The 25,791-nt window shown below is 48.4% G+C and overlaps 1 protein-coding gene across 1 annotated transcript; it reads right to left on the bottom strand.

Annotated features, from left to right (window-relative positions):
* Positions 1–1,971: 1,971 nt before the first annotated feature.
* Positions 1,972–8,632, bottom strand: GRPEL1 (GrpE like 1, mitochondrial). Its single transcript, XM_063107843.1, has 4 exons — positions 8,535–8,632; positions 5,882–6,044; positions 3,935–4,016; positions 1,972–2,668 (listed from the first exon to the last, which is right to left on the bottom strand). Exons 1-4 carry the CDS (start codon positions 8,594–8,596, stop codon positions 2,322–2,324), a joined length of 654 nt encoding a protein of 217 aa, XP_062963913.1. The 5' UTR covers positions 8,597–8,632; the 3' UTR covers positions 1,972–2,321.
* Between the last annotated feature and the right edge of the window lie 17,159 nt (positions 8,633–25,791).

The raw sequence follows: 25,791 nt of genomic DNA, 5'->3' as shown, positions 1-25,791 counted from the left end.
AGCCACTCCCTGAAAGCAGCAGTATGTCCGGAGAAAGAAAAGCCTCCCGTGAGCTGGGCTGATTTTCACGTGCCTCTGAAGTTCTGCTATACTTTCAGTTCTGGTTTTGATTGTCCACATTCTAAAACTTACCCATTTTGCAACTATGCAAAATCCAGTAACTTGATTAGAACATCAACAAGCCTTTAATTTCCACTGTAACTGCACATAATTAAAAGCTGTTTTCCTATTAGTGGTGACTGGATGATTGAAGCTAACTGTAAAGAAATATTTTGCCACATGTAAGCCAGACTGTCCAGGTCGAGTGCTTCTTAGCAGTTGCAGCTGGAGGTGATGGGGAGGGGACTGCCACATTCATAGAAACTAGCTTGAAGTGACTTCCCTCCTTCAGCCTTCACTTTATAGGTGAGTTCCAGGGAGGTAAAATGATGTACTCCCAGCTGCACAGTATAAAAATAAGCACCGCTGTAACTCCTAGGCATGTTTTCTCTAATACACGTTGCCTTTATTTCTGGGGTACGTTTTTGACCAAATAATTTAAGGTAGCTTAAAAGGAAGAAAATGTCTGGAAATGGCATAAATTTAAATTTTAATTATGGAACTATTACTTGCATCTTTCAAAATTCCAAGCAAACTGCATTGACTATGCCACGTTTTTTTTTATGCAGTAAACGGACTTACCAGTATTGCCCTTCAATCCTAGAAGCAGCTCTTGGAACCAAAGGCAGAGGAAGGTTGCTTCTTCTAGTTAGTAACAGGTACTTTCTCACTCCCCTTTCTTCCTAAGCCCTAGATACTAATGTAAACAAATAATAGAAGGTCCTTTGGCTACAGTCAACTTTCACAAATTGTGTATGTTCTTGTTGTGTCTCCTGAGTGTTTCCAGTCCCCTTTCTGTCTCGTGTTCTTCTAAGACGCTGCAAGGCCACACATCTCCCCGCAACGGAGGCCCAGGCATAGCCAGTCAGTGGAAGCTGCTCTCCCTCCCTAGTGGAAGCATGTATCTGTCATGGAGACAGCCTTGGGGCTGGAGCAGATAGGATGGGAAAGCTAGGTTGTACTCACCTCAGTGGCTCAAGGGTCTCCACCAAAGGACACAAATCGTATCAGAAAGTAGGAAAATAAACGTGAGGGCTTTAATCTGTTAAATAAAACTTAAAAATTACACATTAACATTTAAAGTAGACGGTCCCTGAGTCACGATGGTTAGATTATGGATTTCTTGACTTACTGCGCAGAAGCGATGCGCATTCAGTAGAAGCCGTACTTCAGGCACCCACATGGCAATTGTGCTTTTCACTTTCAGCACAGCATCAACAAACCACATGAGGTGTTCAACCCTTTATTATAAAGCAGGCTTTGTGTTAGATGATTCTGTCCAATTGCAGGCTAATGTAAGTATTCTGAGCACACTCGAGTTAGGCTAGGCTGAGCTTTATTTGGTAGCTTAGGCGTATTAAATGCATCTTCAACTTACAATATTTTCAACTGTGAAGGGTTTATCAGGTGTCACGCTCACTGTAAGTTGAGGAGCATCTGTATCCAAAGCATGCAGTCCTCATATTTTGAGAAAATCCATCTTACTAGGAAATATACCTTGAGGTTGTTAGTAACTATTGAATATAGATTTAAACATTTCTACATTTTGTAGAAACAAAACAGGGAAAAAGGAATTGATTCTGTCAAACTCAAGGTGGTGAGAACTGTCAAAGCATGCATGCTCCTTTTATATTTCCACGGAAAAGCCGGGTCACTGTTAACAGCTAGGTAGTGACTGATTTATAAATGAACTCATAAATCTTCACAAAGGTCACCACACATTCTTTTTTAGCAAGAAAAATGTTTCAACCCTCACCTTTCCTTCCCTGAGTGAAACGTGTAGCAGGCTAACTATGCCAGTGACGCGCGTGGGACCGTAAGCTGCAGAAGACACACTGCGGACATGCGCAGACAGGTAGCCAAACAGCAGACTTCCCGAAGACCTTTTATTTGTTTAAGAGACTTGGATGTCACCAGAGTTTGAGCAGATACAATGTTATTATTCATGGTACTCTAGAAGTCCTGTAGTGTCCCGCTGGCCCACTTCTTTCAGTATGTGGGACTATTAAACATGTGGCACTAAAAATCAGTGAACAGACTCCCAAATTAGAGTTCATTAACACAACTGTGCAACTGGCTTAATTTCTGGTTTAGCCACTGGTTACTTAAGCTTTCCAACAAGGTTTGGGAAAAGATCAAATGTATTCGTGGATGAGAAAAGATGAAGCCGCCTTTCAAGAGTTATAGCAAATGACTTGAAATAAAAACCCTGCGGGAGGCAGCTAAGCCTCCTTCACCACCCCCACGAGGGCAGGTCTCAGGGTGCGCCCGTGCAGCTTGTACCCCACCTTGCTGACCAGCGCCACTGTGCCCGGCTCCTTCCCCTCAACCGGCGTGTGGAACAAGGCCTCGTGTTCATAAGGGTCAAACTTGGCTCCAACGGGGTTCAGCTTGAGTAAGCCGTGCTTTGTGAACACCTTCTGAATCTGGACTTCAGTCATTACCAGCCCCTCGTAGAGGTTCTTCAGGTGAGGGTTGTCATCTTTGATCTCTTCTTTGGGAACACACTGTGTTGCCTTCTCCAAAATGTCTGCAACCTCCAATAAGTCCTTGCAGAAGCCCTGAATGCCTAAATGAGGTTAAAGAAGATAGTTTGCATTCCATATCCACCACACGGGACAATTCAAAACTGTGAGCAATGTCTACTTCCTGCAAGGGTTAGTCAGTGATAACTTGTCAAATCATTTATTTGCCCTAGGATCTCAACGGCTTGACAATTTAGAGCAACAACAACAAAATCCCAAAAGCCTTTTCTGGGATGAGACCCGGTATCACTAAAGTGAGGAAGAAAGGAATCACAAAAATTAAGGGGAAAAAATTAAGGTTAAAATACCTCTGACACTATCACATTGGCCATTAAAAAACAAACAAACAAACCCTTGAGACAGCCAAGCAAAGATGTCAAGTAGTCGGATGAGATTAGAACTCTGAAGAAATACTTGAGCTGGAAGTAGAAACCTGTGTGAGAATGGAAAAGACACCCAGGGAGAAGAAACCTGGTACCAAGTCCCAAGGAAACTAGACTTTTACAGCTCAGACTAGTGGAGAGGAAGAATACGAGGAAACTGAGACGACAGCCTCTAGGAAAACAGTGTTCCAAGGAGGGATTTGTTATCTGTGTTGAATGTGGCAGCAGGATGGGATCTGAGTCTTAGTTCCCATTGGCCTCTTACCCCTGTGTCCTTGGGCAAGCCATTTATTTAACCTCTCACTGTAAGCCTTAGGCTCCTCACCTATAACCCAGGGGACAGTTATGTATAGATCCACAGTAAGCCCTCAAACGGTGGCCTCATGTCCACTGAAAACCACAGGAACGGAGTTGGGAGCACTAGCCTTCCATAGGTGCTATTACTAGCTTTGTGATGTGTGCCAAGTCATTAAACCTCAATATGTCAACTGTAAAATGGGAAGGACAGTGACCAAAGTACCCAAAAGTGACAATGCAGACAGCATGCACGGAGCTCTGAAGCAGTATCAGCAGTACCTCTTGGGTGGCTAGAGGGAGGGCATCACAGAGGCCAACTTGCTAGAGTTAGCTCCAGGCTCACGCCAAGGTCTTCATGTGGAAGCGCAGTGAACGTGCTCCTTACGGAGCAGCCTGCACCTCCTTGCCCTCCATCCTACACACTCATCACAACTGCGTGATTTCTGCTCCTCAACAGAGAGCTGTTCTGCTGACCCATCTAAAAACCCTGGATGGAATGCAACTGCCGGGCCTCCCGTCCCTGCCCCTGCCTAGCCTCGCTCTTTGATGCTTACGTACGCGTGCTCCCTCCCCTTCCCCACCCCAGGTATCTTCTTTCCAGGTTCAATACCATGTAAGGTTTAAAGTTACCATATAATTTTGCCTCCTCCACCAATTTTTTGCTCCTCTGCCGCAAGTTCTCAGTATCTGCCAAAGCTCGTTTATACTTTTCCTAAAAAAATAGGCAAAAAGGAAAAAGGAAATTTACCTAAAATGTGGAACAAATTCATAGGAAAGCAAGCTTGATTTAAAAATGATAATATAACAAACTCCAAGTCAAAATACAAATAACATCTATTATTACTTTTGAGATTCTGGACTGAAACAATGCAGCTTGATAATAACAGTAACTTGAACCTGTGTCAGCATTTCCAGTGAGGGGGAAAAGTGTCAAGGTGTCACATATTCATTCTCATTCAAGTGTACAGCTCGGTAAAGGGCAAGAAAAAACTTCTACTTCCTTGTGATTCTGATGATCTCATCTCCCCTCAAGGAAGAACCATTAATTTCCCAGCAGATGTCCAACTTAGGGGAACCCTAGAACCCTAGTTAGGTGCTGACCCATTTCAAGTTCCCACACCATGGAGGAAAGGTTTATGATGACGAATGGGAGCGGAAAGTTTAGGTCTCTATCCCATCAGAGATAAAACCCCATCAATGAAACTTGGGTATCTTCAGTGTTGCCTGGAGGTGGCTCAGTTCACTCACTCACTGTGTGGTAACTACCCGAGTTCCAGTATCTTCCTCATTTCTCACCGCTTTTCCTATAAGCTCACTCATCTCCTGAGCTTTTCTATTTTTAACATTTATAAATTACTTGGGTGGGGGGTGGCTGTCTCTTGACACTGCATGTATTTTCAGTCTTGAGGCAATTATAGTGTGGTGGTTAAAAGTAAGGGCTCAAAGGCTAGACGGTCCCACTTCAAACTCTGGCTCTGAGGGCCTCTCTCCAAAGGGGCTCTGAGGAATTCCCTATTCCTCAGGGCTGGGGGCCAAGATTGGCCCTTGAGGGTCAACATCACGAGGTGGGCAGACTTGTTTTGCTATCCTGGACACTGCTGGGGGAATGAGAGGTGGATGGTGGAACCCCTGATTCTGCTATTTGGTAGCTAGGTGAAACTTGGGAAGTTTCCTTAGCCTTTCTGTGCCTCAGTTTCCTCATCTGTAAATAAGGATATTAACAGTTTACTCATAGGACTGCAGTGAGGATTAACACACCAGACCCCCCTTTTCCATGGTTTCAGTTACTTGCTGTCAACTATGGTCCAAAAATATAAAATGAAAAATTCCAGAAATAAATAATTCATAGGTTTTAAAATTGCATGCAGTTATGAGTATTGTTATAATTGTTCTATTTTATTATTAGTTATGATTGTTAATTTCTTACTGTGCTTAACTTATAATTAAACTTTATCGCAGGTTATGTATGTGTGAGAAAAAACACAGCACATACAGGGTTCAGTTCTACCTGCAGTATCAGGCATCCACTGGAAGTCTTGGAATGTGTCCCCCCAGGATAAAGGGACTACTGTGTATATAAAGTGCTTAGAACAGTACCAGCACATAAATATTTGATGTCACCATTCTTAAATCCTTAAAGAACTGGACGTGTGCCATCTATATGCTTTTTCGCATGGATAATAAGCCATATTAAGTAGTACATAAAACTCCTGCCCTGAGAGCACTGCATAACCACACTCCTGCTCCCAATTCTTGTACAGTACTTGAAATTTTCTGGTTTCTTTCCTAAGTTCCAGCTGAAACAACCATACTGAGTATTCCTCATTTGCAAAGATCATTTTAGTTCTTAACTCAATATAATAAATGTAGTACGTAAAGATTATTCTCAAGCCAGAACCAGAGCAACAAAAGATTTGGGTCTAGTCCCTGCTTTGGCAGTAACTTGCGACCTGAGCCCACTGCACTACTGGATCCCTCTGGCTTGGGTCTGTCATCAATGAAACTTGGACCCTTTCATGTAGACCATGTGAGAAACTGCAACAGAGCACACATCCCACAAGAGCTTGTGAGTCTTACCATCGTCTCTTTCAGCTGCTCTTCTAACTTGACCTTCTCTTCCAGGAGGATCTTTTCTGTGGAGGGAGGATCTGTCTTCTGTTCATTTTGACCCGCATCCTCTTCCAAGTTCTGGCCATTGTTCTTCTGTTTTGTAGCTGTGCACAACAACCGAGGAGAAGGCCTGAGAAAAGCCCACACATTAGAAGGTAACACTTTGCTTTTCTGCTGCTTGTTAAAGTCAAATGTATGATTTCAGAAATTTAGAATAATTTCAAACTATTTGCTATTGACTTGTTGGGAAAAAAGTTTATCTTCTATCTAATAAAGGTAAACTGTATGTGATGTATAGAAACTTTTTATTTATAAAAAAAGTCTTTTGCAGGGCTGGCTGGTTAGCTCAGTTGGTAGAGTGTGGTACTGATAACACCAAGGTAAAGGGCTCATATCCCAGTACTGGCGACACACACACACACACACACACACACACACACACACACACACACGCTCAGATCCCAGTACTGGCCAGACACAGACACACACACACACACACACTCTTCTGCAATACATGCCAAACTAATATATCACTGTACCAAATTACAGTACTTTCCTCCTCTTCTTTCCATTGTACAGTGACTTCTGAGATGTAGTCATCCACAGCTCACCACATACTTATAGAGGAGCTACTATTGGATATGAGGCCCACTGTTGACACTGATGACAAAGATAGACCCAGCAGAGATCTTGCCCACAGGGCACTTACTGTCATGCAAAAAAGGTAAGACAAGTATATACATAAGTATACACAAAGAACTATAATTTGGGGTTTAAAAGTGATAAATGGGGGGCTGGCCGGTTAGTTCAGTTGGTTAGAGTGCAGTGCTATAACATCAAGGTCAAGGGTTCAGATCCTCATACCTGCCAGCCATCAAAAAAACTAAAATAAAACCACATTCCAATCTGAGAAAAAACTTTGTTCCATTTCCTTCACAGGTTAAAGAAAACTACCTCAATGAACAGTAAAGCTATTAGTACATAGAATACACATATAAAGATGTTTACTGCAACACCGTGCAGCCACCAGCCACCAGCTGGAAACAATGTTCATCAGTAAGGAAACAGTTGAACAAATTGTTGCTTCCACAATCTGTAATGCCATGCAGCTACTAAAAAGAATGAGTTAAACTGCCCTCTCTTGGAAGCACTATGGGTATTCTGTTAAGTAAGAAATGCAACTTACAGAGAAATACACAAAACACGATCTCATTTTTGAAAAGACAAACTAGAAATCCTGTGTACATTCATGTTTCTTATGCCGTTAGAAAGGAGTGGAAAGATCTATCACAGTCTATTTACCATGGGGGCAAGAGTGATGATTGTTTTTTTTTTTGCTTAAAATTTTTTTATTTATTATTAGCATAGTGATTCTTACAAATCGTGATTATTTTACTTTTCTGATTTAAAAAAGCTAAGAATCTAAAAACTGAGTGTTCTGTTGTGAAGCCTGCCTTCTCCTCTAGTTGTTCAGGCCACTGCGTGTGTGACAGTCACACAGTTCTTTCTTCGGGTCAGCTCTGCTCTCTGCACAGGTCCTCTCCTGAGCACAACCAACAAAGGGTCTGGCAGCGAGCGGGGTGTGGGATGCAACAGGACCCAGAGACAGAGCTGTCCCGTTTTCAGAGCAAAACTGAGTCTCAGAAAGCCTAGTTACTGTGAGAGCTACGACTACCATTCAGCTCTCCTCCTAGTTGAACATCTTTCCACAAAAGCACGATTTCAGAGACACAAATGATGCTAAGTTGGTGGTCACTTTCCCGATAATTAATTCCAAATACAAAACCACAAATTACTTGAGGAAAAAGTCTTTTTACTCGAGTATTGTAGATGGGTCACTGCTCTTGGTCCCCATGTTTAAAATGTGTAATTTATTAAGCTGGCACTCACCCCTTAATCCCATACCCCTGCCTGGAAAGACCAGCTCGCACTCTGCCCAGCTTCCACCCAACGTGTGGCCCAGAGCAGCTTCTCTAATCAATAACTTGGTTCCAGGCAGTTCCTCCAGCAGAGAAGATACGAAGACTTGCCACACTAACTTCTGACCTAAGACTTTCAAAACGCAGAAGCCGCAGATTGAAAGAAAAAGAAAAGCAGCGAGGACGCCGACTCTGGCGACCCCGGCCGTGAAGTGCGCGCTGGGTAACAGGCTCCCTCCCCCAAGGGGCAGGCTCCTGTCGCTCTCTTGACCTCGGGCTCCCAAGAAGGCGGGGGTGCAGGAGGATTCGAGGCCGAGTGGGAGGCCGCGTAGCGACACCGACCTACCAGAGGCACCGTCCCGGCGCGGCCTCGAGCTGTGCCCGCAGCTAGCAAAGGACGAGCGAGCCCTGCCCGCCGCGAGCCCGGGGCGAGTCTCGGGTGTCTCCGGCCGCTTTCGGCCACGTCTGCTCCCGTGCGCGCCCACGAGGTCGCCGCGGCCACTTGGTCACACGCACACGTGGGCCACCGTCCCTTCCATCTCGGACGCCCCGCGCTGCGGCCACCCTGCTCCCGGCCGCGGCGCCCTAACGCCCCGCGCTGCCCGGCCCAGGTGGCCACTCCCGCTCGTCCCCGAGCCCCGTGCCGGCAGCGCTGAGGAGCCGCAGCCCGCGTCAGCCCGGGGAGGTCGGGCACCCCTTACCTGAGAGACAACACCAGAGCCGGGAGACTGTGCCTCGCCAGCCTCACGCACCGAGCCGCCATGACCGCCGCTACCTGCCGCCGTCACTGCGCACGCACCGGGCATGCGCGCATACCGCGCGCCTACTTCTCCGCCTACTACTTCTCTTCAGCCAATCGCCGGCCGCTTCTCCTGTGATCGACGGGCAATAGTCACCAATAATTGCGGGTCGCGGCCGAGCACCGTGCCTCTGGTGGGCGGGGACTGAGGCCTTCTTGAGCCCCAGAAGGTGAGGAGGTGAAAGGTGAAGGGAATAGTGGGAGGAGCCTCTCTGCGGGAGGGGCGGGGCCCAGAGGACAGCCAATGGGGAGGAAGCGCGGTCGCCATCGCTGCGCCGGTGCAGCACGCGAGCGGGGCACTCGGTGTCCGCGGGACGGGAGAAGGACGTCGGGCTCGGGGCAGAGGGCAACCGGGCGGCAGTCACAGGCGCTTGAGACAACAGCGGATGAAACCCGTGTGGCAGGCTCCCATCCCTGAGGGCGGCTGCCCTGTCTGTGCAGGAGGAGGGGACGAGCAAGGGTCTCCACCTCTACCGGCTTCAGTAAAACAGCAGATGCGACAGGATGTGAGCAGTTTTGATGTTGGACAGTGGGAATATGGATGTGTGTTTTGTTTTGCTTCCTCCTATTACCTTCAGTTTTCTCGAAACACATGAAACCAAAGCAAGAAGAGCGCATAGGAAAACTCCTGGACACAACCAAAGCTCATAAATTCAGTGTTTTTTCATTGATCTGACGAGGTCAGTGCTACTATATCACGTGCTCACAAAGAAGCAGAGGTGCTGGAAGAGGACGTGCCTCATGTTCTTACGTTCCTAATGTCGTCCCTCAGGTGGCCTGTGGTGCAGTCCTGACAGCCTACACCCAGGGCAGGAGCCTGCCTACTCCTCAAGATCCTGGGGCAGGAGCCTGTGGCTTCCTCAAAATCCCAAGGCAGGAGCCTACCACCTCCTCAAGATCCCAGGGCAGGAGCCTTCAGCCTCCTCAAGATCCCAGGGATGGAGCCTGCCACCTCCTCAAGATCCTGGGGCAGGAGCCTGCAGCCTCCTCAAGATCCCAGGGATGGAGCCTTCCACCTCCTCAAGATCCTGGGGCAGGAGCCTGCAGCCTCCTCAAGATCCCAGGGATGGAGCCTTCCACCTCCTCAAGATCCTGGGGCAGGAGCCTGCAGCCTCCTCAAGATCCCAGGGATGGAGCCTGCCACCTCCTCAAGATCCTGGGGCAGGAGCCTGCAGCCTCCTCAAGATCCCAGGGATGGAGCCTTCCACCTCCTCAAGATCCTGGGGCAGGAGCCTGCGGCCTCCTCAAGATCCCAGAGATGGAGCCTGCCACCTCCTCAAGATCCTGGGGCTGGAGCCTGCGGCCTCCTCAGGATCCCAGGGCATGAGTCTGTGGCCTCCCTGAGTGCAGTGCTTGCTGCCTGCTGTCTTACATTTCTGAGGACCAAGCCTCTATTCTTTTGCTTTGCTCCCATTAAAACCATTCATTCAGCTAATGCTGATTGAACACGTAATGGTTGCCAGTTACTGTGCCACCTGCAGAAGGGAGCAAACAGCCAAATCCAGAATGTGGGATGTTCTACAGGTCAAATGACCCTGCTTATTAATTGGTTAGGTCTTGGAGAAAATAGAAAAGGAAGTGAGACTGTTAGAGAATAAGTGAGTTTAAAAAACATAATTGGATTGAATGTAGAACTTATTTGGATCATGATAGAATAAATTAAGGGTAAAAAAGACGTTTGTGAGATGGGGAAATTTGAATATAAACTGGGTATTAAATGCTAATACAGAGTTATTTATTTATTTATTTTTAAAATTTTATTTTGTTGATATACAATGTGGTTGATTATTGTGGCCCATTATCGAAACCTCCCTCCCTCCTCCCTCTCCTCCCTCCCACCCAACAATGTCCTTTCTGTTTGCTTATCATATCAACTTCAAGGAATTGTAGTTGTTATGTCTTCTTCCCCCCCAGTTTTTTTTTTGTGTGTGTGTGTATGTGTGAATTTATTTATTTATTTTTAGCTCCCACCAATAAGTGAGAACATGTGGTATTTCTCTTTCTGTGCCTGACTCGTTTCACTTAATATAATTCTCTCAAGGTCCATCCATGTTGTTGCAAATGGCAGTATTTCATTCATTTTTATAGCTGAGTAGTATTCCATTGTGTAGATATACCACATTTTCCGTATCCACTCATCCGATGATGGACATTTGGACTGGTTCCAACTCTTGGCTATTGTAAAGAGTGCTGCGATGAACAATGGGGAACAGGTATACCTTCGACTTGATGATTTCCATTCCTCTGGGTATATTCCCAGCAGTGGGATAGCTGGGTCATATGGCAGATCTATCTGCAATTGTTTGAGGAACCTCCATACCATTTTCCATAGAGGCTGCACCATTTTGCAGTCCCACCAGCAATGGATGAGAGTTCCTTTTTCTCCGCAACCTCGCCAGCATTTATCGTTCAGAGTCTTTTGGATTTTAGCCATCCTAACTGGGGTTAGATGGTATCTCAGTGTGGTTTTGATTTGCATTTCCCGGATGCTGAGTGATGTTGAGCATTTTTTCATATGTCTGTTGGCCATTTGTATATCTTCCTTAGAGAAATGCCTACTTAGCTCTTTTGCCCATTTTTTAATTGGGTTGCTTGTTTTCTTCTTGTAAAGTTGTTTGAGTTCCTTATATATTTTCGATATTAATCCTTTGTCAGATGTATATTTTGCAAATATTTTCTCCCACTCTGTTGGTTGTCTTTTAACTCTGTTAATTGTTTCTTTTGCTATGCAGAAGCTTTTTAGTTTGATATAATCCCATTTGTTTATTTTTCCTTTGGTTGCCCGTGCTTTTGCGGTCGTATTCATGAAGTCTATGCCCAGTCCTATTTCCTGAAGTGTTTCTCCTATGTTTTCTTTAAGAAGTTTTATTGTTTCAGGGTGTGTATTTAAATCCTTAATCCGTTTTGAGTTGATTTTAGTATATGGTGAGAGGTAAGGATCTAGTTTCATTCTCCTGCATATGGATATCCAGTTATCCCAGCACCATTTGCTGAAGAGGCAGTCCCTTCCCCAGTGAATAGGCTTGGTGCCTTTGTCAAAGATCAGATGGAAGTAAGTGTGTGGGTTGATTTCTGGATTCTCTATTCTATTCCATTGGTCAGTGTGTCTGTTTTTATGCCAGTACCATACTGTTTTGGTTATTATAGCTTTGTAGTATAGCTTAAAGTCAGGTAGTGTTATGCCTCCAGCTTTATTTTTTTTTGCTCAGCATTGCTTTGGCTATGCATGGTCTTTTATTATTCCATATAGATGTCTGGATAGTTCTTTCCATTTCTGAGAAAAATGTCATTGGAACTTTGATGGGGATTGCATTGAATTTGTATATCACTTTGGGTAGTATGGACATTTTCACTATGTTGATTCTTCCAATCCAAGAGCATGGGATATCTTTCCATCTTCTTGTATCCTCTCTAATTTCTCTCAGCAGTGGTTTGTAGTTCTCATTATAGAGATTTTTCACATCCTTGGTTAACTCAATTCCTAAGTATTTTTTTTTTTTGGTGGCTATTGTAAATGGGCAGGCTTTCTTGATTTCTCTTTCTGCATGTTCACTATTGGAGAAAAGAAATGCTACTGATTTTTGTGTGTTGATTTTGTATCCTGCTACTGTGCTGAAATCATTTATCAACTTCAAGAGTTTTCTTGTAGAGACTTTAGGCTGTTCGATATATAGGATCATGTCATCTGCAAACAGGGACAGTTTGACTTCATCTTTTCCAATCTGGATGCCCTTTATTTCCTTCTCTTCTCTGATTGCTCTGGCTAGTACTTCCAACACTATGTTGAATAGGAGTGGTGAGAGTGGGCATCCTTGTCTAGTTCCTGTTCTTAAAGGAAAAGCTTTCAGCTTTTCCCCATTCAGGATGATATCGGCAGTGGGTTTATCATATATGGCTTTAATTATGTTGAGATACTTTCCATCTACACCTAACTTATAGAGGGTCTTTGTCATGAATGAGTGCTGAATTTTATCAAATGCTTTTTCAGCATCTATAGAGATGATCATATGGTCCTTGTGTTTGACTTTATTAATATGGTATATCACATTTATTGATTTGCGAATGTTGAACCAAACTGGCATCCCTGGGATGAATCCCACTTGATCCTGGTGAATAATTTTACGTATGTGTTGCTGTATGTATTCTGTTAGCTAGTATTTTAGTGAGGATTTTTGCATCTATATTCATCAGGGATATTGGCCTGTAGTTTTCTTTTTTGCTTATATCTTTACCTGGTTTTCGTATAAGGATGATGTTTGCTATATAGAATGAGTTTGGGAGATTTGCGTCTGTTTCAATCTTTTGGAATAGTTTTTAAAGAATCAGTGTCAATTCCTCTTTGAATGTTGGTAAAAGTCTGCTGTGAATCCATCTGGTCCTGGGCTTTTCTTTGTTGGGAGCCTTCTGATAACAGTTTCAATCTCCTTTATTGTTATTGGTCTCTTCAGATTTTCTACATCTTCATGGTTCAGTTTTGGGAGCTTGTGTGTGTCCAGAAATTTATCCATTTCCTCCAGGGTTTCAAATTTGTTGGTGTATAGTTGTTTAAAGTAGTCTCGAATGATTCCTTATATTTCAGATGGATCTGTTGTAATATTGCCTTTTTCATTTCTACTTTTTGTTATTCGAATCTTCTCTATTCTTTTTTTTTGTTAGGCATGCTAATGGTTTGTCAATTTTATTTATCTTTTCAAAAAACCAACTTTTTGATTCATTGATCTTTTGTATTGTTTTTTGGGTTTCAATTTCATTCAGTTCTGCTCTGATCTTAATGATTTTTTTCCATCTGCTAACTTTAGGTTTGGATTATTCTTGTTTTTCTAGTTCTTTAAGGTGAAGTGTTAGGTTGTTCACTTGCCATCTTTCCATTCTTCTGAGGTGAGCATTTAATGCAATAAATTTCCCCCTTAATACTGCTTTTGCAGTATCCCACAGGTTTTGGTATGATGTATCATTATTTTCATTAGTTTCAATAAATTTTTTGATTTCCTGCTTGATTTCTTCTTGGACCCTTATGTCATTAAGTAGAATGCTGTTTAATTTCCATGTGTTTGTATAGTTTCCAGAGTTTCATTTGTTATTGATTTCTAGTTTTAATCCATTGTGGTCTGAGAAAATACATGGGATAATTTCAATTGTTTTGAATTTGTTGAGACTTGATTTGTGACCTAATATGTGATCTATCCTGGAGAATGATCCATGTGCTGATGAGAAGAATGAATATTCTGAGGGTGTTGAATGAAATGTTCTATAGATATCTGCCAAGTCCAATTGGTCTAAAGTATTGTTTAGATCTTGTGTTTCTCTGCTGATTCTTTGCCTAGATGATCTGTCCAATATTTATAGTGGGGTGTTCAGGTCCCCTGCTATTATGGTATTAGTGTCTATTTCCTTCTTTAGGTCTAATAGAGTTTGTTTTATAAATCTGGCTGCTCCAACATTGGGTGCGTACATATTTATGATTGTTATGTCTTCTTGATGGATCAGTCCTTTTATCATTATGTAGTGTCCCTCATTGTCTCTTTTTATGGTTTTTAGTTTAAAGTCTATTTTGTCAGATATAAGAATAGCTACTCCAGCTCATTTTTCTTTTCTGTTTGCATGGTAAATCTTTTTCCATCCTTTCACTCTTAGTCTATGTGAGTCTTTATGGGTGAGGTGGGTCTCTTGTAGGCAGCATATAGTTGGGTCCTCCTTTTTGATCCAGTCAGCCAGTCTGTGTCTTTTGATTGGGGAATTTAAGCCTTTTACATTAAGAGTTGTTATTGAAAAGTGTTGATTTATTACTAGCATTTTATTGATTGTTTGGTTGTCTTAGGTGTTTTTTGTTCCTTGCTTTCTGATTTACTGTTTGTTTTCTGTGTTTGTTGGTTCCTTAGGTTGTAGAGAGTGTTTCTGTTTGTTTGTTTTCTCTTCATGAATGCCATTTTTATTATACTAGTGTTTTGATTTTTCTTGGGTTTTTATGGCAGTGGTAGTTATTTTTCAGGAACCAAACCCAGTACTCCCTTGAGAATTTCTTGTAAGGGTGGTTGTGTGGTGGTGAACTCCCGCAGTTTTTGTTTGTCCGATTAATATACTATTTGCCCTTCATTTCAGAAGGATAGCCTTGCAGGGTAGAGTATTCTTGGCTGGCAATCTCTGTCTTTTAGTATTTTGAAAATATCATCCCATTCATCTCTAGCTTTTAGAGTTTGTGATGAAAAGTCTGATGTTAGCCTGATTGGGGCTCCCTTATAGGTGATTTGATGCTTCTCTTTTGCAGCTTTTAAGATTCTCTCTTTGCCTTGAGTTTTGCCAATTTGACTACAACATGTCTTGGAGAAGACCTTTTTGGGTTGAATATGTTTGGAGATCGTTGAGCTTCCTGGATCTGAAGATCTGTGATTTTTCCTATACCTGGGAAGTTTTCTGCCACTATTTTGTTGAATATGTTTTCAATGGAATCTCCTTTTTCCTCCCCTTCTGGAATACCCATGACTCGGATATTTGAGTGCTTAAGGTTGTCTGATATCTCTCTCAGATTTTCTTCAATGTCTTTGATTCTTTTTTCTTTCTTTTTGTCTGCTTGTGTTATTTCAAACAGCCCATCTTCAAGTTCAGAGGTTCTCTCTTCAACTTCCACAAGCCTGCTGGTCAAACTCTCCGTTGTGTTTTTTATTTTGCTGAATAACTTCTTCAGTTCAGCAAGTTCTGCTACATTTTTTTTCAGGACATTGATTTCCTTGTACATTTCCTCTTTCAGGTCCTGTATACTTTTCCTCATTTCATCATGATGTCTAGCTGAGTTTTCTTGTATCTCATTCAGTTTCCTTAGAATTATCACTTGAAATTCCTTGTCAGTCATTTCAAGGGCTTCTTGTTCTATAGGATCTAGAGCTTGAGATTTATTAACTTTTGGTGGTGTACTTTCTTGATTTTTTGTATTTCTGGTATCTTTTTTTTTGATGTTTATTCATTGTGGCAGGGGGTTTCACAGTCCACCGGTTTGACACTATTGACTAACTAAGATGTTGCTGTGGTTGCCAATTTGGTATGGCTACCTCAGTGACTGCTCAGTTGGCCTCTAGTGCCTTGCATGTGTGGTTGCCTCGGGTCTTGGGCCTCTCTGGGGAGCCACCTCTCCGGTCAGCTTGGACTCTGCTGGGCTGCTGGATCACGGGGCGGTACCTCCGAGTGTGTGGTCTCTGCTGAGCTTCCACCTCCTGTGCAGGACTTCTCCCTGTTCCGTGTGCTCTGGCCCGGGCTGCTGGGATGCACCAAGCCATCGCAGAGTGTGTGGTCTCTGCAGAGCTTCCCCTTCCCCTACAGGATGTCTTCCTGCTCTGTGCGCGCTAGGCCAGGCTTGGGATGGAGCTGGGTGGTGGCAGTGAACCCTACCTGCTGCTAGATCACGCCGCGGCGGCCCCCCCACAGGGTGTGTGGACTCTATGGAGCTTCTATCTCCCTTGCTGGACATCTCTGTGCTCCGTACACATTGGGCTGGGCTGCTGGATCCTGCGGCAGCAGTGTGGTCCCCATGGAGTTCCCGCCTCCCCTGCCGGACGTCTCCCTTCTCCGAGCACACTAGGCGGGGCTGGGAATGGAGCTGGGTGCCTGCAGTGGAGCCTACCTGCTGGATCACGCAGTGGCGGCCCCACAGGGTGTGTGATTTCTGCCGAGTCTCCGCCTCCCTTGCCAGACATCTCCCCACTCTGTGCTCACTGGGCTGGGCCAAAGCTTTTACAGTTCTGATTTCCCAGCGTTGCAGAAATGGAAGAGAAGATGGCAGGGAGGGTTATAAATGGGAATCAAAAAACTCTTTCTCGACTCTGGGACAGGTGCATCTGGCATGGGCCCCAGGCTGGCTGGACTTCCGTGCTGTCATGATGCCTCTTCCCAGGGAGGTGAGTTCAGGAATCCAGCTAAACAAGTAAGGGACGTTGTGAAATCCATTCTTCACTTAGATTCTGGGACAGCTGCATCTGTCACGGACCTCAGGCTGCTTCTACTCATGGCGAAAAGTGGCAGCAGCCGGCGGGTACAAGCAGATCACATGGGGAAAGGAAGCAAGAGAGATAGAGAGATAGAGAGAGAAGGTGCCAGGGTCTTTTTAAGCAATGAGCTCTCCTAATACAGAGTTATTGATACTTTTCTTGGGGAGAGATAATGGCCAAGTGGTCATGTGAAAATGTCCTAATCCTTAGAGATGCAAACAAAAGTATTTAGAATAAATTGCCACAGTGTCTGGAATTTGCTTTATAAAAATACTCAGTTAAAAAAAAATGAGGATAGGTGAAACATAAGTGGCAAAATGTTGAGAATGTTTGAAGCTGGGTGATGAATAATGTGGAGGTTATAACTATTTTCTCCTATTCTGAATATGTTTGAAACTTTCTGGAATAAAATTTAAAATACATCTCATGTTTCTCATTGGCTGTGTCGACCTGGGAAAAGATCCTGAGGCACTGATAAAATATCAAAGAGTTTATTTGAGCCAGTATGTGTGACCACAGCCTGGGAAAATATAGATACAAGAGGATTTGAATTCTGTGTTCTAATTTTCAGCCTGGGTTTCAGTATTTTTATAATCACAGGGAAGTGAAGGATGAAGAGGTTGAAAGAGGACGGTCCCTTAATCAGCACATCTTCGTTCTGTTGGTTACATAGCATCACACAAGTTAGCGATTGGTTCTGGGTTGCATTCTAGGTACAGGCATATGAGTCAGGGTCACCAGATACATAGGCGCTGGTCAGCCTGGTGGGAGATTAAAAGTAGTAGTGGTAACAGTTCCAGAGTGTGTGGTTGTGCCTGTCTCTCTGTTCCAGATTCCCCAAGGCTATTTGGAATATAGCTGAGCTCAGTCAGAGCAAATTTCTGGTCTATCAGCTGTGACCACGTCACTTAATTGCTCTCAACCTTCACTTGCTCACGTGTAAAACTGGGATCTTATCATTTGCTGTGAGGTTTAAAAGAGATGAAAATGTTCGTTTCCTTCCTCTTTGGAACTTGCAGTGAATCGGATGAGCATCCTGCAGTGTAGAGACTGATGAAAAGGGTTATTGCCGCTGTGTCGCCAGACGAACAGGCACGGGTTGTCCCAGTGGCGGTGCCACGTTGGGGACCCTGAACCACGGCTGGGCCCTGTGTCCTTCTCCAAACCAGTGGGATTTCCCCGAGCTGAGGCCTGCCTGTGCTGCCACCTCGTGGCCACCTCAGGAACTGCTTCCAAGGGAGCCTCCCCTCCTGGCTCCTACCTGCTGGGTCCCGCTTCTCGGTGCACGTCATCGCCACGTGGAGATGCAGCTGCCTGCATGGGAGGACTCCCGGGTCAGCCGTCTCAGCGCACGTCCAGCATGGGCATGGGCGGACCAGCGCGGGAGGGCTGGGGTGCAGGAAGAGGAAACTCAGCGGCAGGTGGTACCCCAACAAGGATAGGGTGCTGTTTAAAAAGGAAAAAAGTTTCAGCCAGGTGCCGGCCAAGTGCCAGGCTCTGTGCCCGGTGCCTCAAAGATGTCGCCGGGGGTCGGCCAGCGCCGCAGTAGGGAGGGGCCGGCTCAGCCGGGTTAGGGGCCTTGCACAAGGTCATGTGGGCAGAGAAAGGCAGAAGTGTGCGTATTTCTCCTGACCGATCCCGGATTCTGCATTAGTGCTGCGTCTGTCTAATCCAGAGTGTTTGCTGCTGCCATGCGCTCGATGATTTCTCAGCAGGAAGATGGATTTTCATTCTTTTACTCAACTTTGAAGTGAGCAAATTTAGGAAGATGAGGGTATGATGGGGTGGCAGACAGAATTCTGCACATGGACCCCGAGAGTCCCACCCCTGTTCTTCAGTCAGACACTAACCTGGGTGCTGGTGTGCAGGAATCTCGCAGAGGAGGTGAAGTCCCGAGCCATTTAACCCTGAGATCAGAGATTTTCCGAGCAGCTTGACCTTGTGAGCCCTTCAACAGCAGGGAGTTTCTCCCTCCTGATGGAGTGATGTTGGGTTTGATGTGTGAGAAAGGCTCACACCACCATTGTGGTTTGAAGATGGACGGGCCATGTGAGGAGACCAGGGGTGACCTCTAGGAGCAGAGAGTGGCCTTCAGCTACAGCCAGCTGGGAAATGGGGACCTCAGACCTGCAGCGGCAAGGAACTGGACTCCATCAAGTACTGGAGTGAGCCTGGAAGCGGATTCTCCTCCAGAGCCTCCAGGTAAGAGCCCAGCCCAGCTGCCACCTTGATTTTGACCTTGCAAGACCCAGACTGGAGAAGCAGTTTAATTCACTGAGCCAGTCCTGATCCCGTGAGGCGGGCATTACTCTACCCATTTTATCAGCTTTGCTTTGAACTTGGGTACACAGAATGGATTCGTCATGCAGTTTTATTCCCATTCTCATCATCACGCCTCCTTCCGGCTGTTTTTGTTTTTTGGTGTAGATTCTATGGTTGATGCCCCTGGACCCACCACCCAGAGGAAACTGAGGTTCCGAGCTTAAGGGGAAGCTGACCACCTGGCAGCAAATTCACTGCTGCTGTCCCCAGCATACTGGCTCCAAATGCAAAAGGATGCTCTTGGTAAGAAAAATACCACCAGAAGGGGCCACAGACATTCAAGTTGAAATAACTTGTTGCGAAAAGAGCCAGACTTCATGGGAGGGACTGGGATAATCAGCTGCACAGTTAGTTAACAGCCATTTCCCGAGAATACCTGAAAGACAGATGTGGCTGTCTGGATCTGGTGGAATCCAGGTGTGCAGGTGCCTGCACCAGCGTGATGCAGCCAGGGCGGCACAGCGATGGGGTGTCAGGGGGAACAAAGGACAGGGTGGGACAGAGGAAGACTCCTTGGGATCTCAGTAGAGCTTTGTAAAAAGCCCGAGGACAGGAGAGATAATTTGAATCTGAAGCCGACTAAATTGTTCCTAACGAGGCCACTGTGATTTGAACCCTCTGTGTGATGGTTGAGTCAGTCCTTAGGCAGACAGAAGTCAGAACGTGAAAAGCCACGTGGGTGGGGGCTGGCAGGAAGGCAAGGTTCTCCTTATAAAAATAATGGGCACTTACTACAGAAACGGTGGAAACTAAGGAAGGATTATTTAAAGGTGTTAGCCTCCCCTCCTGTGTTCCTGGGGCCTGTTTTAGACCAACCCTGCCTCCACTTCCCCTTTTTACCCCTGCAGGGGCAACTCCTTTGGGGTTGAGGCTCAGGTCCTTTCTGCTCCTGGAAGCCTCAGTCTCTCTGGGTTTCCAGTGTTCTTCCAACCCCCAAGGCGCGGGGGTGGGGCAAGGGGTGCCTTCCCAGAACTCGCCATGGGGTCCACCCCCTGCTCCTGCTGTCTCTCCCCCCACCACTCAATTCCACTCCCTGGACGTGCTTTCCATCTCTATGCTCTGATATGGGGGAGATTAAACCTATCATTTAGCCCAGCTCTTAAAACAACGTAATAGTAAAAAGCGACTTTGTGTGCTTTGGATTTGCAAGTGTGTTTTGAAGGTGCGAGATGAGAGCAGACTTCCCCATTACCTCTGGCACCTGCCCTCCTGGTGTGGCAGCAAGGGACCCCCGGGCTCTGTCTTCCAGGCTTCTCTTTTCTGCGTGTACTTTGGCGCTAGGGGGTGTCCTGGGCCCTTGAGAGGTTAGACCCACCTCTGTGCCTCTGTGCTGATGGATTTTGCCTCCCCTCCAGCTGCCTGCCTGACAGGTCACGGGTGTATCTGATGGGCACGTCCAGTAGGCAGTGCCCACAGCCCAGCTCCGATCCCCCACCCTGCTGGGCTGAGGTCCCCCCTCTCAGACCCAGCAAGGTCACCCTTGTTGGCGTTTTCTCACTCTCGTGCTCCACACCATCCATTAGCAGGACCTACAGCTCGACTGTGGGGACAGGGCCAGCCTCTGGTGGGTGACAGCTGCCGCTTCTTCAGTCCTTGTCTCTGCCCTCGCCCCCAAGCCCACTCTGTTCTCAGCACAGTGGCCGGCAGGGCCCTGATCATCCTCCCTGCACAGCCTCCCGTCTCATGCGGTCCCAGCCACAGCCGACTATACCCTGTGGGGCCAGCTGACCTCTCGGGCTGCCTCTTCCCTCTCCCTGTCCCAGCTGTTGGCCACACTGACTCCTTAGTCCATAGGGTGCCTTTGTGCCTGTTAGAAAGAGGCCCATCCTGAGCATGTGACTGGGGATGGGTAGAGCTGGGCAAGGGGGCCAGAGGCACAAGCTAGAGATGGTCACTGTGCGCCCAGCCCTCCCGGCCCCTCTTTTCCCACAACTTTCTCCCCCTTTGTGCCTCTCTCAACCCACCCTGCTCTGCGTTTTCCATGGGTCTCCCTGCCCCTGAGGGCAGCAGGGTCTCCTCTATACACCTTGTCTTGAGGGCCCCTCAGGGCCCCTGGTGCTCAGCACAAGCCCCACTGTGGAGCAAGTGGGTTCGCAAATGAGGGCCTTTGCAGGGTGGCGTAGAAAAACCCCTGTCATGGCTAGGTGGGAACTCTGTCCCTCACCACGGATGCTGAAAGTCAGAGCTGCTTCCCGGATTTGGCTGCTTTTCCCTTAAGCATGGCAGCCTGGAGAACTCTTTCTCCAAAGGGAATTTTCAAAATGAAAGATTTTCCTTTCAACAGAAACAAAGCCTGAGACAGCAGAGAAGCAGATCAGAGGCTGGCCGGGGCTGGGACCCCAGGGAGAGGGCCAGCCGCCCACCGTCACTGACCCGGGCCCCACCTCCCACTGTGTGCTTTGCCAGCCCCGGATTTTCTTGTGCAACCAGAGCCTGCAGCAAACATGCTTCGGGCAGACGCCGTTTCTCAAAAGTTGGGTTTGAAGATGCGCAGAACTTCCATCTTGAAGTGTTTCTGAGACGATTTACTGCTGGTGATTGGTGGCAGCGATGGCAGGGGGAGGGGACCCTCGCCTGCCAGTGCTCCATCACGACAGCAGCCACCGCATTCTTGAGCACCTCTTCCACGGCGTCACAAACCTTAACCCACTGGGTCCTGCAGTCACAGTGGTGGTTTTCTCTCGTTTGGTCATTATTTTGCTTTTTTTCTTTGTTTTAACTTCAGCATGTTTTTGATTCCCTTTCTCTGCCACACACTGTGTCCCCGCCCAGAGGGCTGTGCCTGTGGCCCAGGCCTCTTATAGAATCCCATCTTTTGGGTGACAGTGATTGGTGGAGGACTGGGCACTGGCCCAGGCAGGGCCAATTGGAACCTTCCCTGGAAATGCTATACAGGAGCTGGGAAAAGGCAGCTTCCTCCCTGCCAGGGTCCCTGTGCTGGGAAGAGGCTGTGTGGAACCTTGTGTTCTCTGCTCCCACGGCCTCCCCAGAGGGACTCTGGCTGCTGCCAGAGACCAGGAGAGACGAGTGGAGATGGGAGGTCTGGGGACCCACATCCAAGGGTCCAAGTCCTGCTGCAGTGCCCAAGCCCCTTGGTTCTGGTGGCCTTTTCTTCACTCCTGTGGGGCACTTCAGGATCCGTCCCTGCACTGAAAACCAACTACAAATTAGCTTCGTTTGCTTAAGTTGTTTGGGTTGGTCGTGTGTCACTTATAACTAATGGACCTCACTAAAACAAATCTCCACAGTCACATCTGAGGCTGCATCATAACCCCAGCTGACAGATGAGGGAGTAAGGGGTGGGCTCCAGTCTCTCGTGCCCTGGACCCACACTCTTTCCAGCACCCACATTTCCATCCCTCCTGCAACTGTACCATCCTGACACCCACAGCGTGCCTGCTCCACCATAACCCAGTGGGGTTTTCTAGATGAGAGAATGGAGGCCCTGGAGTCTGAACCACTGGTGAGAGGATGCACAGCTGTAGGTGGGAGAGCTTGGGCCGACCCCACCCCATGTCACCCACTTCCCCAGGCTACAGGTAACAGATCTGCTCATCTGTGGCAGGAGGGGGCTCGGGCAGACGTATGCGCTGCCTATGGGCTGCTGCCACGGGGTTCTCAATAATCGTGCGTGTGGTGATGACAGTGATTTCAGCAATAACAAGGGTGCAAATGAGCACAGCAGCTTCGCGCATCACGGCTTTGCATGCCACACCCTGGGCCGAGTGCTCCGCCTTCATGGTCTCAGCTCGGTGGCTGCTCTGCAAGGCGGGGGTGGGGGGGCTTCATCCGTCTGGAGGAGCCGCGTTGCGAGGTGAGGCACGTGGTTGAAGGTCTCGTGGCACAGGCGGAAAGAGATGGAAGAAAACCACGTCTGTCTGACCTACTGCTCAGGGCTGCTCAGGTTTATCAGAAACACCAGCCACGACAGGGTCCGGGTAAAACCCTCTGCATTATAAAAATATATAAAAAGATTTTAATTGTACAAGTAATAAGCGAATACCTTCTTGTGAAAGTCCAAACAATGCAGAATGAAAGTCCTCACTGCTGGAATGATCTACTACTTTTCAAGGTTGTCGTGTATCCTTCCAGATGCGTTCCTGGGCATTTACATATGCATGGGTGTGCGTGTGCACACACAGACACATACGTGTACATACGCGTACACACCCGTAGGCAGAGACAGCTTGGGTTTAGTAAAAACAGCATCATGTGATTTCAGTGTTCTACAACTGCCTTTTAAAACCTTATTTCCACGCCAGTAAACGCATTCTTTACCAGCAACTGTTAATTTATTTAACCATTTCCCTATTTGTGAACATTCTTAGGTTGTTTCCTTTTTTCACCTTTAAAACCAAGTGTCTCGTTTTTACTTCCTTTTTCTCTTTCAGGTGAACTTTAGGGTCCACTTCTCAGTCCCATGAATATCCGCTGGAATTTCAGCTGTGACAGGATTAAGTGCAGAGACTAATTGGGGGAGCGCTGGCATCTTTACAACATCCAGTCGTCTCTTCCAGAAAAATGGTATCATTCTCCTTTTACTCAGATGCTCTTAAAAGATTTTTAGGGAAGATTTTGTTGTCTTCTTGCACATATTTTTTGTTAGCGTTACCCTAGGTGCTGCCTCGGTTGCGAGCTCTTCTGAGTGGGCTGCTCCTTTGCATTTCCCCTTGGCCATTGCTGGTGTGCGGGAACCTCGTGGTCTTCAGATGCTGGTCTTATATCTGGTCACCTTATGTTGTGTCAATGGGGGACGATGGTGCCTGTGTATCGGCACCGTGTTGATTACTTCTTCATGGCAGGCTGGGACTGTTAGCTCAAAGCCCACTAGCTCCAAACGCAAATTTCTACACATCCAATTGCTTTAAATACAGAGAAGCATATTTTCAGCCATTTAGGGCCTGCCTGCTTTGTCCCTTCCCCCCCATCAAACCACACCCAACAGGTGGTTGGCACAGATTAGACAAACCCTGGGACTGTGGAAGACCTCAAATGTCTCCTGCCCCTTGGAGTTCTCTAAGCCAGAGACTCCCCCGGACACGGGAGCCCCCTCCCTGACCCCCCTCCCTCACTCCCCCCCTCACTCCCCCTCCCTCACTCCCCCCTCCCTGACGCCCCCCTCCCTGGCCCCCCTCCCTGACGCCCCCTCCCTGACTCCCCCTCCCTGACCCCCTCCCTCAATCCCCCCCTCAATCCCCCTCCCTCACTCCCCCTCCCTGACGCCCCCCTCCCTGGCCCCCTCCCTGACGCCCCCTCCCTGACGCCCCCTCCCTGACTCCCCCTCCCTGACCCCCCTCCCTCACTCCCCCTCCCTCACTCCCCCTCCCTCACTCCCCCTCCCTCACTCCCCCTCCCTCACTCCCCCTCCCTCACTCCCCCTCCCTCACTCCCCCTCCCTCACTCCCCCTCCCTCACTCCCCCTCCCTCACTCCCCCTCCCTCACCCCCCTCCCTCACTCCCCCTCCCTCACTCCCCCTCCCTCACTCCCCCTCCCTCACCCCCCTCCCTCACTCCCCCTCCCTCACCCCCCTCCCTCACTCCCCCCTCCCTGACTCCCCCTCCCTGACTCCCCCTCCCTCACTCCCCCTCCCTCACTCCCCCTCCCTCACTCCCCCTCCCTCACTCCCCCTCCCTCACTCCCCCTCCCTGACCCCCCTCCCTCACTCCCCCTCCCTCACTCCCCCTCCCTCACTCCCCCCTCCCTCACTCCCCCCTCCCTCACTCCCCCTCCCTCACTCCCCCTCCCTCACTCCCCCTCCCTCACTCCCCCTCCCTCACTCCCCTCCCTCACTCCCCTCCCTCACTCCCCCTCCCTGACCCCCCTCCCTGACTCCCCTCCCTCACTCCCCCTCCCTCACTCCCCCTCCCTGACTCCCCTCCCTCACTCCCCTCCCTCACTCCCCCTCCCTCACTCCCCCTCCCTCACTCCCCTCCCTCACTCCCCCTCCCTGACCCCCCTCCCTGACTCCCCCCTCCCTGACTCCCCCCTCCCTCACTCCCCCTCCCTCACTCCCCCTCCCTCACTCCCCCTCCCTGACTCCCCCTCCCTCACTCCCCTCCCTCACTCCCCCCTCCCTCACTCCCCCTCCCTGACCCCCCTCCCTGACTCCCCCCTCCCTGACTCCCCCTCCCTCACTCCCCTCCCTGACTCCCCCTCCCTCACTCCCCCTCCCTCACTCCCCCTCCCTCACTCCCCCTCCCTCACTCCCCCTCCCTCACTCCCCCTCCCTCACTCCCCCTCCCTCACTCCCCTCCCTCACTCCCCCTCCCTGACCCCCCTCCCTGACCCCCCTCCCTCACTCCCCCTCCCTGACCCCCCTCCCTCACTCCCCCTCCCTCACTCCCCCTCCCTGACTCCCCTCCCTCACTCCCCCTCCCTCACTCCCCCTCCCTCACTCCCCTCCCTCACTCCCCCTCCCTGACCCCCCTCCCTGACTCCCCCCTCCCTCACTCCCCCTCCCTCACTCCCCCTCCCTCACTCCCCCTCCCTGACTCCCCTCCCTGACTCCCCCTCCCTCACTCCCCTCCCTCACTCCCCCCTCCCTCACTCCCCCTCCCTGACCCCCCTCCCTGACTCCCCTCCCTGACTCCCCCTCCCTGACTCCCCCTCCCTGACTCCCCCTCCCTGACTCCCCCTCCCTCACTCCCCTCCCTCACTCCCCCCTCCCTGACCCCCCTCCCTGACTCCCCCTCCCTCACTCCCCCTCCCTCACTCCCCCTCCCTGACCCCCCTCCCTGACTCCCCTCCCTGACTCCCCCTCCCTGACTCCCCCTCCCTGACTCCCCCTCCCTGACTCCCCTCTCCCTGACTCCCCTCTCCCTGACTCCCCTCTCCCTGACTCCCCTCTCCCTGACTCCCCT

Source organism: Cynocephalus volans, chromosome 9 (assembly GCF_027409185.1).
Source record: "Cynocephalus volans isolate mCynVol1 chromosome 9, mCynVol1.pri, whole genome shotgun sequence".
Classification (NCBI taxonomy): Eukaryota; Metazoa; Chordata; class Mammalia; order Dermoptera; family Cynocephalidae; genus Cynocephalus; species Cynocephalus volans.
The sequence above is the reverse complement of the archived record's forward strand: the minus strand, read 5'-3'. Positions and strand labels throughout refer to the sequence as shown.

Excerpts from the sequence above, each read along its gene's own strand:
- GRPEL1 (XM_063107843.1), bottom strand. The coding sequence starts at position 8,596 with ATGGCGGCTCGGTGCGTGAGGCTGGCGAGGCACAGTCTCCCGGCTCTG. Across the intron at positions 6,045-8,534 it reads GCTCTGGTGTTGTCTCTCAG|GCCTTCTCCTCGGTTGTTGT; the intron begins GTAAGGGGTGCC and ends GGCTTTTCTCAG. Across the intron at positions 4,017-5,881 it reads AGCAGCTGAAAGAGACGATG|GAAAAGTATAAACGAGCTTT; the intron begins GTAAGACTCACA and ends CTATTTTTTTAG.